At 38.4% G+C, this 19,825-nt stretch overlaps 1 protein-coding gene across 3 annotated transcripts in view; it reads left to right on the top strand.

Moving 5' to 3' along the window:
* The window catches only part of KLF12 (Kruppel like factor 12), a 449,435-nt gene that overhangs the window by 183,268 nt on the left and 246,342 nt on the right, over positions 1-19,825 (top strand). For 2 of the 3 annotated variants that reach the window (XM_025364468.1, XM_025364466.1), the window contains exon 3: positions 8,377-8,466. In XM_025364468.1, coding sequence (XP_025220253.1) covers positions 8,377-8,466 — 90 coding nt within the window. Of the gene's footprint in view, positions 1-1,243; positions 1,280-8,376; positions 8,467-19,825 lie in introns of those variants that run through there. The other variant, XM_025364469.1, reaches the window with a different exon arrangement.

Raw genomic sequence — 19,825 nt, 5'->3', positions numbered from 1 at the left:
CCTACTGCTGTCTTGTGAGTGAGTTCTCAGGAGACCGGTTGTTTGAAAGTGTGTAGCAACTCCCCCTTTGCTGTCTTCCTCCTGCTTCAGCCATGTAAGACATGCCTCCTTCCTCTCTGCCTTCTGCCATGATTGTAAGTTTCCTGAGGCCTCCCCGGCTGTGCTTCATGTACAGCCTGTAGAACTGTGAGTCAGTTAAACCTCATTTCTTTATAAATTACCTGGTATCTGGTAGTTCTTTAGAGCAATGCGAGAAGGGACTGATACAACCCTTCATGACCTGACTCCAGGTTACCTTTCTGGTCTTATCTCTAGTTACTTCTCCAATGAACATTATGTTTTAGCCATGCCAAATTCTGTTTTATTATTCACCAATATGGGGAATTTCATATCTCTTAAGATTTTGCCAATTCTCATCCCATCTGTCAACAACTAGCTTATCTCCTAGATCCTGGAGAATGATTGGATCTTATATTTTTTCATTAGTCCAACAAATATTTATTTATTTAATGGTGTAAGTTTCAAGTCTAGGATAGGAGTACTGTTACAAACAAAAAGAGAACCCTCTGTCCTCCTGGAACTTACGTTCTAATGTAATGGCACATAAAGAGTCTGTCAGGTAGTGGTGAATACTGTGAGTGAATAGAATGCACACAGTCCTGGAAGGAGGAGCATTTTTGATATGGTCAAGCCTGAGCAGAATGGCAGACAATGGGGTTAGGGAAGTGGTTAGAGGCACCTGCTGTAGGTCAGGGCAAGAACTTCAGAATGAGCTTGGAGCTCTCCTCTCCATTGTATATGGGATCAGTTTGCCTTTGCCTTGCTGCTTCCACCTCAACCGTGGTGCTTGGTCTCTTGATATATTAGGAGCCTGAAACCCACTAGGCAGAGTTTCTTGCACAGTTCTAGGCTTACACAGCTTTGTAGCAGTGCCAAAGTACCCTGTGCGTTGAGGATCTCTATCCCTGGAAGCAATGAAAAATTGATTGTCATCCTGAAGTTAGACTCATTATCATTTTCATAATCTTGGACAGATTATATAATCTCTTCAAACTTTAATAATTTTCTTGTCTAAAATAGCCGTAGTAAAAGAAAAAAAAAGTTGATGTGCGATTAAATGACTGGAATGAAACTCCACAAAACTTTCTCTTTTTTGCTCACTGATATATCCTAAATAACTGGAACAGTGGCTGGCCCTAAATAAGTATATTGTGAATGAATCAATGTATGAATGAATGATGCAATGAATGTAAAGCACATGAAACAACCCCTGTTACATGTGTTCAATAAATGTTATTGTTGTTATAACTGTTATAATTTGTAAAATTAGGGAGCCTTGTGAGGATATTGTGGTTGTATTGCAAATGTACTTCTTGATCGTCTGTGAGGCCTGTGTGCTGCATTGGCACTTCTGCCCAGGCTCTTGGTGCCTGGCTTCTGTGTCTAAGCATGTGCCCAGGGAAGGAAGCCCAGCATCATGGACTGGAGCACCCGGCCAACTTTCTGATTTCTCTCTACTCCTGTTTCCTAGCTCTGGGCTGTTGGGGGTAGGTCCTGAGAAGTAGTTTCTGCTAGCCTCATCTCCCAGAAAGGATCTTGCTTCTGGCTTCCTTTTCCAGGACTGAAGTCGATTCTCATCTTTACCTGACATCAAACCTACTTGTAAGTCCATCTCTACCCTAATACTTGCCTCCACATGTTGGATCTCTCCTCATAATGTTAATACCTCTTCAGCTGAACTGAAGTTTTGTCCTCCTTCTCTAGGGTTTGGTTGTTGGTGGGTTAATACTTCTCTTACCCTGATATTTTCGTGCTTTCTGACCACTACTTTTATCCATGGTTCATGACTGTGGTGCAGATGGAATGGAATGATGGGCACAGGAGAGGCTCTTGTTGCATATTTAAGGAAATATTTAGCCAACTCACAACCCCCAAGTGTGTGCAGCTTTTCAGAGTATGAATGACAGAAATACTTTTCTATTATAATTTGTGTAAATGCTGGGATGAAAAGTGTTATTCAGAAGCTCAGATGTCATTTTAACTATCCTCTGCCCAGGAAAGTAGGCGTGCATCTGTTGTAATTCTTAAAAATGTATTGAGGCCTTTGGAAATGCCAGTAGTAAATTTTGGCTCCCAGTTTGGATTGGATTGGTTGCCCTTTTGAAAAGCATCCATTTGCAACTTGAATAAGAACATCTGCTTTTCATGGCTAGTTCAGCAACTATCACTAATAGGAAATATTTTTTTAAATATTAGTGTATAACTGCACATTGTTGTGATAGCTTAGCACTTTACCAACATAGGAAACAGGCTGATCATTGCTATCAGGAAATTAAAAATTGCTGCATTACACAGACAGACTAGTCCTTAGGAGAGGTACTGTTCTATGTGCTTCAATGTGAGGTTTTTAATGGAAGGATTCTGTTTTTGAAACTGAAAACAAATATTTCAGAATAATGTAATTTGGGTCATTGAAACATATGAGGGATTTCAGTTGAGAGTCCCAATAGGCCTATGGTTTTGGCTCTTATTTTTGTTAATAAAATACAGTTATTGACATTGTTATCCATTCTTCCAGTATGCAAAAGAATGTAAGATGAAAGGCTGGGCTAGAATGGCAAAGTCTGTGTTTGAAGGGATGCTTATTTTGTCCCACTTCTGGTACTTTGATTAGTTATATGCCCTCTATGAAGCTGAGTTGTCAGCGTGAGGATATGTGAGTAGAGAAAAGGATGTTTTTACACTTAGCCATTATAAATTAAATGTAATGCTGAGAGGCGTCTGTCCTGAGTATAAAATGTGGAAGGTGAAGTTACTGTTTCATCGAAGTACATGAAACCATTGTGAAAATACTGAGTGAGCCGCCAAAGACAAGAATATTTTTTAAAAGCTGGGTAGTAGATGAAGTTACTTGCTAAATTAATTATGAGATATTGCTAGGATAGAAACATATAATCTCATCAAGTTAAGAAAATATGTGGAAAACTTGACTTAAAGGGAAAAAAATATTAATAGCTTTGAAATAGCTTTGAAACCAGAGCCTTGATTCTCCAAATCGTTGCTACTCACCAGTGACTACAAGTTTCACATTTAGTTCCATAACTAAGTTAGCTTAGCTCAGGGAGGAGCTATTACTGAGATTCCAGAGTGTCTGTGTTGAGACCTTCAATAAGGTGTTCATGGTTTTTTTTCTATTATATTAGGAGTGTGTATTCTTACAGAGAAAGGTAAGTGAGTGGACAGGTAGGTACATAGAGTATGGTGGTTAAGACTGCTGGCTTGGGGTCAGACTCATTGGTTTTCAGCACAGCTGTATTGCTTACTAATTGTGTGGCCTTGGACAATTTAACCTTGTGTCTCAAATGCCTCAACATAAGATAATACAGCATCAATCTCTTGGGTTGTGGTGAGGATTAGATGAGCAGCTATATGCACAACTCTTAGTACATGGTCTGGCTCACAGTAAATATGCAAATATCTGTATTATTTTTGTTACCAAGATAATGATAAAATGATTGTTGTTTCATGCCACTGTGTGATTTGTTACATAGCAGTAGACAACTGAAATAATTACCTAAACATTATTTCAATCTATTAGGTTTGTTAACACTTACCCAGAGAGAGGGAGGAATTCACTGATTTGCTTGTATATGAGCACACGTTTTGCAGTTAGTTGTTAACCTATTAGTGGAACTGGCACATCTGCAGAAGGGCTTGAAAAAAATTGCTGTTGTTATTGGTGTTTGTTGTTGTTAGGGTAGAGGTGAGATCAGTTGGCTTCTCTAAGAAATCTTTTTTATGCAAACCCCTAATTGCCCTGCAATCTGATTCTGATATTTTTTCTATAGGAAGAGGTACCCACAGGATGTTACTTTTAACCAATTGGCACTCTTGCATTGTAAACCTTTAAGAATCTGCTATGCCATCCTGGTGGCTCATGCCTGTATTCCCAGCCCTTTGGGAGGCCAAGGCAGATGAATCACTTGAGGCCAGGAGTTCAAGACCAGCCTGGCCAACATGATGAAGCCCCGTCTCTACAAAAAATAGAAAAAGTTAGGCGTGGTGGCGCATGACTGTAATCCCAACTGCTCAGGACACTGAGGCACAAGAATCACCTGAACCTGGGAGGCAGAGGTTGCAGTAAGCTGAGATCATGCCACTGCACTCTAGCCTGAGTGACAGAGTGAGACTCTGTCTTAAAAAAAAAAAAAAAAAGATTCTGCTATGAAAGTGTACCAAGCAACTTGATGTGGTGAATCTTGACTGTTCATATGTCCCCTTACATCACTGTCTAGCATAATGTGGACATGGGGCAGGGTGACATATTCTTATTTCTCATCACCTGTACCTGAATATGAAGATTTAAAGTGGATGCATATTTAAATAAATATATCATATATCCTGTATCTAGAAAGAGCAAAACAGACACCAGCAGTTATTTTTGACTAATGACAGGGACCTTGTTTAAAATCTTAGAATTGTTGAGTATTGACTAGCTAGCTCCTTATTACTCCAGTTGTGCAAAATGAGTCAAGGTCAGGAGGAGAGAAAGGAAAAGACCTGCCTTGGGAGGTTAGTGGGGCACATTGTAGGAGTTGACCTGGAAAGTCACCCGTATTGTATGTTTTTATGAGTTCTGGTCATTGACGATCAGTCCCTTTCCTTGTTGCACATTACATTCAGAATATTTTGAGATGTTGGGATCAATGACTGTTGTGCTTACATGGTTTTTGACAGAGAGAGCGAATGTCAGCTCGACTACTGTGTTGCCAACTCTTTCTTTTTCTTTTTTTTCTTTTGAGGCGGTCTCACTCTGTCACTTAGGCTGGAGTTCAGTGGCACGATCTTGGCTCACAGCAACCTTTGCCTCCCGAGTTCAAATGATTCTCCTGCCTCAGCCTCCTGAGTAGCTGATACTACAGGTGCCCACCACAAAACCTGACTAATTTTTGTAGTTTTTGTAGAGACAAAGCTTTACCATGTTGGCCAGGCTGGTCTCAAACTCCTCAGCTCAAGTTACCTGCCTGCCTCAGCCTCCCAAAGTGCTGTGATTACAAGAGTGAGCCACCACGCCCGGCCGTTGCCAATTCATATTTCGTAAATGGGATATCAAGAGTACCCTTCCCATCCCATGCACATGGAATTGGTCAACAGCCAACTAACAAATTCTATGGATGATTTTTCATTAATTGGTACAATTCACTTGTGAAACAAGTATATAAGCATACATAAAGCATTTCTTGAGGGTTGTGTAACATCAAAATGTTGTAAATATACAAAGATACTACATTACTAAAATTGATTACTGTAATTTTATTTATCTCTTGGGAATCAGTTGAGCTATTGATTCCACAGCAAATGTGTTTTGATTAAGATCATGGCAAGATATGTTTGACAGCAGTTCCAAATTATTAGACTCTATTACATATTTAAAGTCTGTGGTCATCTGGGATTATATGTATCTGATCTTAGCTCTGTGAGATGAAGTTATCAATATTTTGTTTCAAGGACTGTATTGTCAATGCTGTGTAATTGCCATGTGTTGTTTAAAAATCACACACCTTCCTAGATAGTTTGGAGCATGCCGTGATACTGAATGCTGTTGTTTATGAGAACTGGGGTTAGATCCGTGAATGCAGAGATGAATATGCTTCACATGTGTTTCCAACAGGCATATATACAGATTGAATCTGCACTAGTTGAAAGAGTTTAACAGTTGAAGCTTAGTTCTCCAGCTGTGAACATTGTTATTTATGGTGTTTATTATAGTTGTGGCAGTGAATGATTCTAGAAAATCATAGAAAGATTTCCAGGAAAACTTGATTTCTTAAAACATCGAGAATGTTTTGTTTTTTTCACTTGTACATGAAACTAAAGTGTACATCTTGACTTTAACACACGTAGAATTATTCAAGAACAATAAAAATTTAAAGAAAAACCATCATGAATATATATTTAATATTTAAATGTGTTAAGTGGAACACAGACCCAGTCAGGTTTTCATGATTTATCAGTTTTTAACTTCAAAGACTCTGGTTAGCTTGCATTTTTTAAACTAATGAGTTTATCAGAGCCAGTGGAGAAGATGGTTAAAGTATATCAGCTGTAAATTAGTACAAAGCACTAAAAGGGACATTAGCCTCTAATCAGATTCTAACAGTTCATTAAATCTGCTTTTCCAGAATCGCTCTCTGTCTTTTCTCCTCTTTTGCTTGGGCCTTCCTTATAAGGCATTTTCTTGCCTTTTCATCTGGGCAAGAACTCCTCCAGGGTAGGAAGCACTATCAGTTCATCCTTCATTGTCTACCAGCCAAACAGCCTACAGGGTGCTTTGTTAAGGTGGATTCCTAGAGCTGCTGCCAGACTCCAGAGAGTGGAGGGCTGGCCGGCTGCAGGAAGGCTTTCCTGAGACTGGATGGTGGTAAGCCAAGCTGGCTGCTGCCAACCACGGAAGCCAGTGACACGTTAGGAATTGAGATCCCTGCCCCATATGGAAACAACCCACAGGCCTCCATGAAAGGGTTTCAAGTTTAGAACAACTCACCTAAGCTCACCAGTAATATACCACAGTTCCTTCTACTCTAAATTATCTATTAAGATGTAAAATTCTGAAAAAAAGGGACAACTCAAAAGCAAAAATTTTTTAAAAGTATCCTGCCAGTTTTGAATATATCGAACACTTATAGGGAAATAATATTGACAGTAATTTGTTTTCTTCTTTTTATCACTTAGTAGACTAGGTGGTGTAGACTTTTTAAATGCTCATTAACTCCAGAGTAAATTTGCTTTTCCTTGTTGATTCCTTGGAGCAAATATTTATGATAAGAGACTGTAAATTTTATTTCTTGGAACATTTTTCTTAACAAAAAGAAGAGTCAAGAAATATGAGAAGTAGAGTTTCACTGTACTGCACTCTGTTGGTATTACTTGGTAACAAGAACATGTAATTTATGGTTTGTTGAAAGGAGAGTTGTTTTTATTTATTTATTTTTGAGATGGAGTTTCACTCCTGTTCCCCAGGCTGCAGTGCAATGGTGCAATCTCGGCTCACTGCAACCTCCACCTCCCAGGTTCAAGTGATTCTCTCACCTCAGCCTCCCAAGTAGCTTGGATTACAGGTGCCTGCCACCACACCCAGCTAATTTTTGTATTTTTAGTAGAGATGGGATTTCACCGTGTTGGCCAGGCTAGTCTCGAACTCCTGACCTCAGGTGATCCACCCGCCTCAGCGGGGTTACAGGCGTGAGCCACTGTGCCCGGTCTGGTTGTTTTTATTTAACTTGCTATTTTGTAGAAAAGCGACCATATTAAAAGTGAACACTTGAAGATTTAGAAATTATACTCACCTTTTTCACCAGGTATGCAAAATATTTAGAAACTGATTTTTTTTTCTTAATAAGACTACTTTAGTGTCCTGTGGTTACATTCTGTAATTAAATAAAAATAACCATTCTAAAATCTCAATCAAATTTAGTTCTCTCAGATTTGTAGTTGAGTCAATATGTAACAGAGAAATTAGCATTCTAAACATGTTTAAAAATATGAGCCTGATTTGGGCCTTATGCGAGCACTGATGTGTGATTCTGACTCCCTTCCTAGGTTGCTGACTGTAGAAAATCCCCAAGGCAGTGACAATTACATAGAAAATAACCTTGATTTAATCTTTTATAAATGGTGTTTGAAATGTTATTGAGCTACAATATAAATAAGATTTTCTTTTCAAGAGGTGGTAAATTGAGCAAAACATATACCAGAATAAAGACCAAATAATTATTTGTTATTTAGTTCAGCCTAAAAATTCACTCTTAATCTAAGATTTATGTTGGTTGTTTGTAAAGTAGATATTTGGAGGTTGATAGGTAGAAATTTTCATTTGACCAGAATTGCCATGACATAAAAATTAAACGTATGGAATTATCTTACTTTTAAATGATTTAGGCTTTGACTAATACAAGAGTTTATGAATTTTTATGTGATTTTCTCCTTTATGGGTGTTTTTGCACAATACAGTTTCCAGAACTAAGGAAAGAGAAAAACTCGCCTTCTGTTTCCTTCCACTATTGTGAAAGTGTGATGAATTGTTGCAGCCCCATATAAATTAATGTAAGGTTTCCATACTCCAGTTTATTACAGTCTGACCTCCAACCCAGAGGTCAGAGAATCAGACTGATTAATTCAACTGCTTGGTGATTATTTCAAATGAAAGTTCAGCGTAGGGGGATAATTGGTTATGCCGATATTCTCATTTAATTATCTTTATTGTTTAAAAAAATTAGGTTAGCAGTACTAAATGTACTACAATGACGGAAGACTCTCCCAGAGGTCCTCTTTTGAATGCTTTAGAGCTGAATCTTTCTCTCTCCCTTTTATTTTCAGAATATCAACACCTTTGAGAACAGAATGTTAATGCTTGATGGGATGCCGGCAGTCAGAGTCAAAACAGAGCTTCTGGAATCTGAACAAGGGGTAAGCACAAGTTTCCAGCAATGACCCACTCCTTTTGATGAGAGTGGCATTATTCTGCAGAGTATCCTGAGGTTTGCAGAGCACTTCTACGGTTTCCCTTGCTTAAGCTTTTCTCTCTCAGGTTAAAACAAACAAACAAACAAATCTGAGATTGTGGTTGATTTGTATCCATTTGCGACTTCAACTGTTACTTCCTTGGAAGGGATAGTGTTCTAAAAGTTGGAAGGCATAGTGACATTATGAGAATCATATGGCTATATCTAAATTAGTAAATGATTTGAAAAGCTAATAAAAATCCAAAGCAAAGAGGAAGTATTAAAAAATCAGGTGGGAATATAACCTTAGTGTCATCATAGTTTGGTTGATTCTAATCAGGAAATGACAAAGTACAGCTGTGAGAATGTTACTGTTTGTTGGATGGGCTTCTCTTTTGACATTTGTACCTGTCCTTTCTTACTGTAGGAGTACTGGGGGATAGTTGATGAGGTCACTGAATTTGAAAAATGTCTTAAAAGGATTATTTAACAATACATAGCCAAACCAATGAATTAATTTATGGGTACTGAAAATATAAGGACTACGAGTGCATATTTATTTAAATGACATAGATTTTATAACGAACATTAATGTCTTCACTGGTTTAGTTAAGAGCATAAGAGCAGTATAATTGGTTGCAGCATTGGCAACTTTAAGGGATAAAGCACTGCTCATGTGGCTGAGTGCCTATTGGCTACCTATCTTATTAAACCACCACCACTGAGGCAGCACAGGTGACTGACAGAAGGACATAAATACGTATATAATATTTACCTTATCAGTGTCTCTCTTATTAAAACATCATTACTAAAAATTAGCAATGTTTTATACTTGAACATTCAAAAGAAATTTTAAATGTGAATAAAATCTCACTGTTAAGAGTATAAAAATCGATGTGGATAAGTGCATCTGGGATCCCACTCAAAGGGTTAGGGTATTGATGTCCCAAAAGGATTTCATAATGAGGACATTCAAGGTTATGGATCCGGATGGTGTATTTAGAGGGTCTCTTCAATAACTTCTGCCTACCTGAGCATCATGTAGCGGAGTGTGTGGCATGTCAATATAATTTATTTCATTGTAAGCCTGTGTTTGAACAGAGCCTTATCGTGGTAGAAGATGTCTTTTCACCTCTGTGTTCTGGGTTGACGTTTTTAGCTCTGAAATGAACTTTGTGGAGTATGTCAACCAATAACATGACTCCACGGTCCTAGACATGATATAATGACCAACTCATATAGATTCAGCGCAAGACACAGGCAGTAGAGGATCATGAGGGAGCAGACTGTGGCAATTACTAACATTGGTTCAGTATAGACAACCTTTCAGAAAACATCATGTGTTCAACTGGATTTCCTAGCTGGATTCACTACGTTAAATTCTGTATATCTTCCAAACCTTATAGATAGTTTTAACCTTTTTTGATTAACCTAACCGTGGGGGGGATTTGTCTTAGTTCTTTAGAGTTCTGTTTTCTTAATTCATTTCTTAATCTAGTTGCATTATCGTGAGTTTAATAAAATAAATTTCTGCTCAACTCATATAGAGTCTAGCATCTTATTCAGAAAGGATAGCCTTTTCCCACTGCTCATGGGGAAAAAAAGTGAAAAAGCAGTCTGTATTTCACAATAATTTCTTCAGCTTGAAATAACAGACAATCTGTTCAAACTATGCACGTTGGAGGAAGGCAGAAACTACAGCAAATCAGTTAGAAGCTTAGCCCCGGACCAATGGTCAAAGCCAGAATAGTGGGTTGCTGTCACCAGTCCTGGTAATCTTTAACAATACCCATATAGTCCTTTCCCCTTTATTTTTCGGTTTCAAGGTAAGGTCTACCTGAAAGATTTAAGTGCACAAAAAAACAAAAGCCAGTATTCCCAGCAGTTTTGCAGTATGAGTAAAAACCCCATGTCACGTTATCATAGAAAGCGTTTTTTTGTCCTTAGATAGGGACATGAAAAGTTGTGGGTTCATAGGTATTGCCTAATGCCTGTTCATGAAAATCAATTTTCCTCTTTGTGAATGGAGCTGATGTTGGTATTTTAGATTGTGCATGTTGAAGGGAAATAGAACTTTATTTTTTTCCTTTTGGGTTTATGTGTACCTCTTAAATATATGACAGATATAATTTCATTCTCTTTTGTAGCAAAGCTTCAGGAGAATCAGCCTGTAGTGTTTAATGAAATGTATGATGATTTAACTCTATTAGAATACAACAATTTTAACACTTTTGTAGTGCTTTAAATCAACTCTTCTTTAAAACAAAATCTGGAATTTTGGTGACTTTCATTTTTGGCCACTTTACTGGGTTTTTCATTGGAGAAGATGTTGTTATATACCATATAATATTCAGAATCTTAGAACTATTTTTAGATAAGGAGAACTAGAATTTTGAATATTTCATGACTTCTTCCTCATTTATGACTTAAAGGCTGGTTGAAGTTTAATTCTTTGTAAGAAAAACACATTAGTGAAATTTCAATAAATAATTACACTCACATGTGCAATTATGGGCATTTGTTTATTTATCTATTTTTACGACATAGGGTTTTACTTGCTATGTTGCCCGGACTGGACTCAAACTCTTGGATTCAAGTGATCTTCCTGCATAAGCCTCTCAAGTAGCTGGGGTTTCAGACATGTGCCACCATACCCAGCTGATTATGGACTTTTGAAAAAGATGAGACATGATAATTAACAATGAACAAAAAGTGATAGAAACTTGTCTGTGTCACAGCAATGAATGAGAAAGCTTGAAGAAAACCTGAAGGTGGTACATTGGTTGGAATGTATAATCACTCTGAAAAACCTAGTTTTGGTACTCTGTCTTTAAGAAATAGATACTAATCTCAATCTTTTGGTGAAGAAAAGCCGGTATTTCTCTCAGGCTGCACACAGCATTTTAAGGATGTGCTACTCTACATGCCCTTGTGTATCGGTGCACCAGGAAGGCATGTAGTTGTTCTCTGCTGTGTGTTATAAAGAGTCCTTTAGGTCTTCTGCTGTCAGCCAGGCTCTGCATGTCTCCCCACCCCTCCAAGGAATTCAGGACCTGAGGAGCACATTTCAGAGGTTAAAGACAGACTGGGAACAGGCCTGCGTCTCTTCTCTGGAAAGTTCTGGCTGCCTTGCCTCATTCTCTTAATGAGATTTATGCTGTGTGTGTGTGGTCATGTGTCTTCAATCAGAGTGTAAACTCCTAGAGGACAAGGACTATTTCTTATATTTCTGGTTTTTATCTCTTATAGTTTCTGGCACATGGTAAATACATTATTCAACTTTTCTGGGCATTATAATTAGCATGGTGAAAAATATAAAACCAGTCAATAGATAATTGTCAACCTGCTCTATGTCATAGGGTTATTGTGAATGTAAAAATCAAAATTGTAAATATTGGAAATACGTGTTCTCATTGGTGACAGGAGTCCTCATCTTGTAGCCATGTGAACCGGATAGGTGTGGTAGCATATGGGCACCACCTCTGTGTGCCTTCTGTTTGGAGTTCTCTGACTCTTGCATTTTTAGTTAAGTGAAAGCTAGGCAGATGATTATTGCAGTCACCTGAAATGTGACTTTGGTTTTCTTCTTGCTTGTTGGTAACACAGCACATGCTGCTGGCAGTCTCTAGGAAGGACATGTTCCCTTGGGATACACTTCAGGGGCACAGCAAGGAGTGTTTGAATGACTTTGTCTGTGACTTTGGTGTATGCGCCCTGCTGTTATAAGAGCTTCCCAAATGCTGTTAGTCTTTGGATGTTCTAACATGTTATTAAGCAAAGGACTGAAACAAGAAGAAGAGTATTAAAACTATCACACCCAGCTATAAGGCAGTATATAGAGGATACTGCCCCAAAGATAACTATGTGATTTTATTCCTGGCCCTGCAGTTTACCAGCTTGAATGACATTGGGAAGTTATTTTCTATCTCCAGGCCTTTATGTCCTCATCCATACAATGGGGGTGCTGGAGATGAGGGCTTCGCTGCCAGGTAAAGTCTGTCATTCTGTGATCCTGGTGAGGAGCAAGGGGTGAGACAGAGCCTTTCTATTTATGCATTTAAGAGTCTTACTGCAGTGAAGCTTCCTATGTATGGAAGTGTAAATTCACAGACTTCAAAGTGAGAAAGACCTGAGTTCAGATGGTATTCAGCCTGGTACCAGCTGTGTGGGTCATGCTTAGTCTCCTCTAATCCTACTCACCTGGAAGGTGGAATTAACCACCCATCCTCGCAGGAGCCTGCCTGCCTTTGGTGGGTGCTGAGTCAATGTTCTCCTTTAGAAGAAAAACGGGAGAAAAAGGCCCTATTACTTTCATTTATGTTGCTGCAATCCTCATGAGGTATCTAGTAAGATTTCGACATCTGTGTTAATTCATAATTCTCCAAGTAGATACAGGGTAGATCTGAAATTAGAACCCCCTTTTTTTTTTTCATTTGAATTTTCATTTAAGCATATCTGGAAGAATGTTTCAAATTCTGATTAGATTTTATGATGTGAAATAATGGAACACAAATAATAATGTCAATAACAGAATAAAAACAGAATAATGGAACCAAAGAAATGAAAATAGTTTATTCTGCCTAATTTTGTGTATTTGAAATTCTTAAAATGTTTTAAAAAGAAAAGATGAACTCTCTAAATAAAAATATTTTTGAAAACTACATAGGTGCAGAGGACTGAGAGGGAGACCTGAAAGCAACATTTCTTAGTCACCCTCACTGTTTATTTCCTAAGTCTGAGGAATCTGCCGCAGGGAAGGAGCTGACCTGAGTGTCTACACTAACTGCAAGGGTGTTGAAGCCATTGGTTATCCTGCCTCTCTTCTCTCCTGTAGAACCAGGTACAGTTCTGATCCGTGGGCCAGTAGAGAAGAGCGGCAATAGTGTGGCAGAAACGGGGAAAGAGATTGGGTGTTTTGCTAATTTTAAGTGCTCTAAGCAGTCAGTAATTGAGTGGAAGTCAGACTCCTTTCTGTTATCCTTGGGGAAGAGAGCCTAATGCCTCTTTGCCATAGCCATGTAGCTAGGAGGGGTGCAGGCATTGCTGCAGACAAGTATAGGATCACGTCAATACTCCATGCCTTAACTACCGGGAAATACCCACCTTGTCCAGACCACAGATTCCTATGCACTCCCTCATTTTAGAGGCAGAACAAAAGAGAATAAGAGAGACTTGGTCTTTTCCCTATAGGCAGCTTGCAGTAACTTTTAGAAACCATTCTGCAGGACATTAATAACAAAGTGTTGAAGCTATTTCTATATCACAAAGAGCTGACTAGCATCATGAAGCCAGCTGTAATGTAACTTCCTTAAGAGCAGAGCTTATGCTTTATGTTTCTTGTTATTCCTCATCATCTCAGCACAGGAGCTTATGAATAGGCAGGGCTCAATAAATGGTGATTCATTCATGTGCTATTTGTTGTAAGTGAGACTGTTTGCCACGCTGTGGAATTGAGAGGATTTGGAGACGGGTGCTTTTTTGAAAAAGACTCCAGTCCTTAGGCTTAATAAAAAAATATAGATGAGTGCGAGTATTGTAGCTGAACCTGAAAATGTGCTATGGAATGTTTACTTAAGGCAGGAAATAAATTACATTAAAATTCAGTAGCATTAAGGGGAAAAAACCCAACAATTAACCTAACTTTTTTCCTCAGCAAACCTATTTAATTTTACACTAACGATCTAGTTTACATCTATGTGTAAAGGCTTAGTAAGACAGTGTTACTTTAATGACTTTATCAGAAGTGAAAAAAGGGCATTATTAAAAATGCCACTTGCATTACCCTTTAACAGGGGCTCATTATTTCCTCTCCTGCTGTGGAACAGGGGCCAGCGTTTGGCTAAATTGGTAGAATTATCTTGGAAATATGAATTTGCTTATCATTTAATATTCTCTGATGACCCACTGCTTGAGATCTTTTGATCTGTAGTGAAATCTGTGCATGTCACTACCTGGCTTCAAAGAAAAACATTTGCAGTTGCTGTGTTATGTCTAATGTGAGAAGACCATTTTTTTTTTTAAGCAGAAAGAAATATCTGCTCTTGCAAGACTGATATTTTAAGAAGAGATATCCTCCACTAAAGATGCAGAGTTGGACTGATTTTAATAATGTCAGAATGGCCAATAAATATATTAATAGAAGGAATTGAAAATCAATGAGCTGTGATAGTAATTACAGATAGTACCCAAGGGAAATATAGCAGGCAGACAAATCCTTTCCCTCAGGGCCTGCCCCGGGCAAAGCTATGAAGTTGAGAAGTCTGCCCTTCTTCCCTTTAGCAATGTACTTTCTCTTTCAACTTCATTCTCCTGCCACCCACAATCCAGATGTCCCTGCCCTCTGATGGTGCTGTAATGGTTCAAGGTACCAACAGATGACCAGTTCTAACCACAATCTCATTAATTGAAGAGAATGTAAAGTGTCCTTTCCAAGAGTTATTTGCATTTTTATAGGGTCAGTGCTTTGTAAAAAGGAAGATTTTTAAAGGAAATTTCATGCTCTGAGTAATTTGAGCATTTTGATTTCAGGCAAATTAACCTTTCCAGAATATTTCAGCTTCTACAAGGCCATGGTCTGCTTTGTCTCCTTGTCTTTGTGGAAGAATTTTTTTTTTTTAATTCTGAACCATCAAGCATGTTTTCTCTGTAGATGTGTTTTCTTGAGCTAATGTTTGCATGCTGGTTCAGAGTTGATAAAGTGCATCACAAAAAATATTCTTATTTATTTATTTATTTATTTGAGACAGAGTCTTGCTCTGTTGCCAGGCTGGAGTGCAGTGGCACGATCTCAGCTCACTGCAACCTCCACCTCCCAGGTTTAAGCGATTCTCCTGCCTCAGCCTCCCAAGTAGCTGGGATTTATAAGTACATGCCACCATGCCCAGATAATTTTTGTATTTTTAGTAGAGACGGGGTTTCACCATGTTGACCAGGATGGTCTCAATCTCCTGACTTGTGATCCGCCTGCCTTCGACTCCCAAAGTGTTGGGATTACAGGTGTGAGCCACTGCGCCCGGCCAAAATATCCTGTTAAATCTTTGGAGGAGTTTTACTTCTGACCACGAAATATTAACTCCTGTGGGAATTGACTCCCACCATAAACAACTAGAAACTCAGATGAAAGAAGAGATATTTTTTCACATATTGGACAACAAGTGGTGGTCCGTGAGAGGAGAGCAGAAAACATGAGGAACTCTACAATGGCCTCCGGTTACTGCTTGGAGATACCTTCCCGGCAGCAAAGCAGGGAGGAAGAACCCACATAGGGCCTTGCAGTCTCACTGAGCTAAGCAGGCAGAGTTTGATATTTGGAGAAGTTAGGACAACTAGTTTGTGAGAAGAACAATAGCGTAGAGGAGGGAATTGCACAAAGAGAGAGCTCTGGAGATCTCCAGAGGGGCCCACTAAAGGGTTTGGTGAGTACTTATCTTCCTGTGTATTGAGGAAGGCAAGGAAAGGCCAGCCGGACAGCAGTGGGTTGAACAATTCTTGGAGCTCACATAAAGCTGACAGAAATCAGGCTGGAGCAACCTCTTCATATGTGAGGCATTGGGAAGAGGGCTTGGAAGGGTCACAGCTTAGTGGCCCTTAGTCCTGGAATAGACTGCTCTGGACTTACCCTGACAAACCTTAGAAACAAGCATTGAAAGGACCGAACTGATCTGCAAGTCACTCAACTGTATATCAGAACAAAAATGCACTCCAAAGAATACACGATCTAGTGCTGAATGATGTACAAATCGCAATGTCTGGCATCCGGTCAAAATTACCAGATGTGCAAAGAAGCAGGAAAATAGAACTTATAGTCAAGTTTTAAAAATGAATCAATAGAAACATATCCAGAAATGACAAATAATAGGCAAGGATCTTAAAACATCTATTTTGTATCTTATATGCTCACGAATGTGAAGGAAAACCTGAAAATGATGAGAAGAGAAATGGAAGGTACAAAATGATAAAAAATGAAACAGATGAAACATATACCGTGTATGTCCATGTTTGCGTTGCTGTAAAGAAATACCTGAGGCCAAGTGCTCACGCCTGTGATCCCAGCACTTTGAAAGGCCAAGGGAGGTGAATCACTTGAGCGCAGGAGTTCAAGACTAGCCTGGACAATGTGGTGAAACCCTATTTCTACAAAAAGTACAAAAATTAGCCAGGTGTGGTGACACGTGCCTGTCGTCCCAGCTACTCCGGAGGTTGAGGTGGGAGGATTGCTAGAACTCGGGAGGTGGAGGTTGCAGTAAGCCAAGATCCCATCACTGCACATCAGCCTGAGCAACACGAGACTCTGTCTCAAAAAAATCAATCAATCAATCAATCAATCAATCACGGCAGAAAGCAGAGTGGGAACTGGTGCCTCATGTGGTGAGAGGGAGGTGGTGCCAGGATAACAACTTGTGAACTCAGAGTGAGAACGCATTCATTACTATGAAGACAACACCAAGTCATTAATGAGAGATCTGCCCCCATGACCCAGCACCTCTCACTAGACCCACTTCTAACATTGGAGGTCACATTTCCACATGAAATTTGAAGGGGGAAAAATTCCAAAGCATATCATACTGTATTTAAAATTTTAAAAATACAGTGGATGACATTAATAGATACTGCATAAAAAAAGATCAGTGTCTGAATACATAGCAATAAAAACTATCCAAAATAGGCCAGGCGCAGTGGCTCTTGCCTGTAATCCCAGCACATTGGGAGGTCGAGGTGTGTGGGTCACTTGAGGTCAGGAGTTCGAGACCAACTTGGCCAACATGGCAAAACCCTGTCACCACTAAAAAATAAAAAGTACAAAAATTAGCCAGGCATCGTGGCTCATGCCTGTAATCCCAGCTACTCTAGAGGCTGAGGCAGGAGAGTGGAGCCTGCAGTAAGCTGAGATTGTGCCACTGCTCTCCAGCCTAGGTGACAGAGTGAGACTGCATCTGTCTCAAAATAAATAAATAAAAAGAAACACCTATTCAAAATAAAGCACAAAGTGCATAGAGAAAAGAAATAGGGACTGAAGATAAAAACAGAGCTTCAGCTGTGGAACAATATAAAGTTGCTTATCATACATACAATTGGAATTTTAAGAAGAGGGAGATCAGAAAAAATATTTGAAGAAGAAAAGCTGGACGTTGTTCAGATAGGATAGAAACTATAAACTCACAAATCCCAGGAAGTTTAATGAGCCCCAAGCAGAATGAATGTCACTAAAACACATAATAATCAAATTGCCGGAAACAAGTAATGAAGGACATAGTCTTAAAAGCAGCCAGGGGGCGAAAAATACACCTTACATATGAAGGAAGATAAATCAGTCGTCTTATCTGAAATCAGTCAGGAAAGAAGAAAGAAATTGCAGGCAGAAAGAAAAGGATACTAGGTAGGAATTTAGATTTTTACAAGAAATGAGTAATGGTAAACATATGGGTCAATATAAAAGAATTTAAAAATCTTTTTAAAAGACAGTTGACTGCTGAAAGCAAATATAACAATGTATGGTGGAGTTCATGACATATTGAATGAAAATGAGTAGTAATGACAGCACAGGGCAGGGTTATGGAAGGAAGTATAGGTAGAGTTCTCCCACCACATGTGAAATGGTGTGGTATTATTTGACGGTAGGTCATTAAGTCATAAGTGATAACTTGTGATAAAGGTTTATGTTGTAAATTCTAGAGCAACCATACACACAAAACAACCTGGAGATGAACCAGAAACATGCAAAAAAAGCCCCTCAGTTTATCTAAAAGAAGAAAAGGCAAAAGGAACAGAGTGCAGATAGCAAGATGGTACATTCTAGAGTAATCAAAGGATAGAATCTAGAGTAGTCAAAATCTTCAACAGTAGAATGAAGTTGCCAGGTGTTGGGGGAGACGGAGATAGGAAGTTGTCCTGTGAGTAGAGAGTTTCAGTTTTGTAAGATGAAAAAAGCTCTAGACATCTGTTACACAATGTTGTGAATATGGTTAACACTACTGAGTTGTACACTTAAAAATGGTTAAGAGGGTAAATTTTATGTTATATGTTCTTTACCACAATTAATAATTAAAAGAAAAAACATTTTTTTGAACCAGAGGGCTTAGGATTTGTAACTGTGTAGGAGAGCAAATATGAATTCCTAGACTGGCTAAGGGAAGACTTGAGCAGATTGCTTTGTATAGTTGAAAGGGGCAGTGACTTTTTAAGAAATCTGTTTGTTATAGCAGCAACCATGTGTGAGTATATGTCCTTCCTTGTACTTACCATGAAAACTTAAATGAATTTTGGCTTTAACAACATCCTTCTTCTAACTCTGCAGGAAGAAGTTTCATATGAAAGGTGAGACTATTCATGTTTAGCCATGCCAGTCCTGTTGATTGCCTGTGTACAAGGCCTGTCCTGAGATCAGAAACTGGAATTCTTATGTCTGATAACATTTTATTTTAGAAAAGTTTAAATATCTATAAAAAACCCATCAAGAGAAATTAAAGGACATGATCACATCTTGAAATAAAAGCTATTAATAGTTTAGAATGTTTTCTTCCTGGAACATAATAATTCTCTGGTAAACATTCTTTTAAGATAAAAAGTGAAAGGATGGAAAAAGATACATTATGCAAACACTAAATAACAGCAAAACCAAAATGTTGGTGCCTGTATTCATATCAAATTAGGTCTCAGAACAATAATATAACCAGAGATAAAATTGAGCATTTCATAATGATGAGGATGTCAATTCATTAAGAGAACATAATAATTTCACATGCTTGTCTGCCTTAGTAATCCTTTGAGTAGATGTAATACTATTTTTATTAGTAAATAATATTGCGGCTATATCGTGCACATAAGATCACACAACCAGTAAGTAACAGGCACTGAATGTAGTCTGTGTCTTGTGAATCAGTCTTTTCGTCATTCAGGGTATTTGTCTTTGTAACTCGGTTTTGATCATTGTAACTAGTTATCACATTGGACATGATCTGATATCAGACATTATTCCTATTAATATATTGATGTGTAAGAAGAATCTAATATAGATCTTGTGAAAAGATTTTGTTTAGTACCCCAGTAAATGCAAATTTGCCTAACTAGAGTCACAGGCCCTTTTATGCAGTATCCTACAGTAAATGTGAACTCTTGATCATTCTTTCAACTTAATTTCATAGTATTAAAACACATTTTACTACATAAGATATGTTTGTTTTATATAAAATAATGTTTGTATTTACTTAATGGCCAGAAAGAATCCCTGGTCACCACATGGGCAAAATTCTATTTCACTGTGTGTCTATCAATTTTAGAAATCAATAGATTGAGCAGAACTGACACCACATATTAGATTCAACTTC

Source organism: Theropithecus gelada, chromosome 17, assembly GCF_003255815.1.
Source record: "Theropithecus gelada isolate Dixy chromosome 17, Tgel_1.0, whole genome shotgun sequence".
NCBI lineage: Eukaryota > Metazoa > Chordata > Mammalia > Primates > Cercopithecidae > Theropithecus > Theropithecus gelada.
This window is presented reverse-complemented; position numbering and strand designations above follow the sequence as displayed.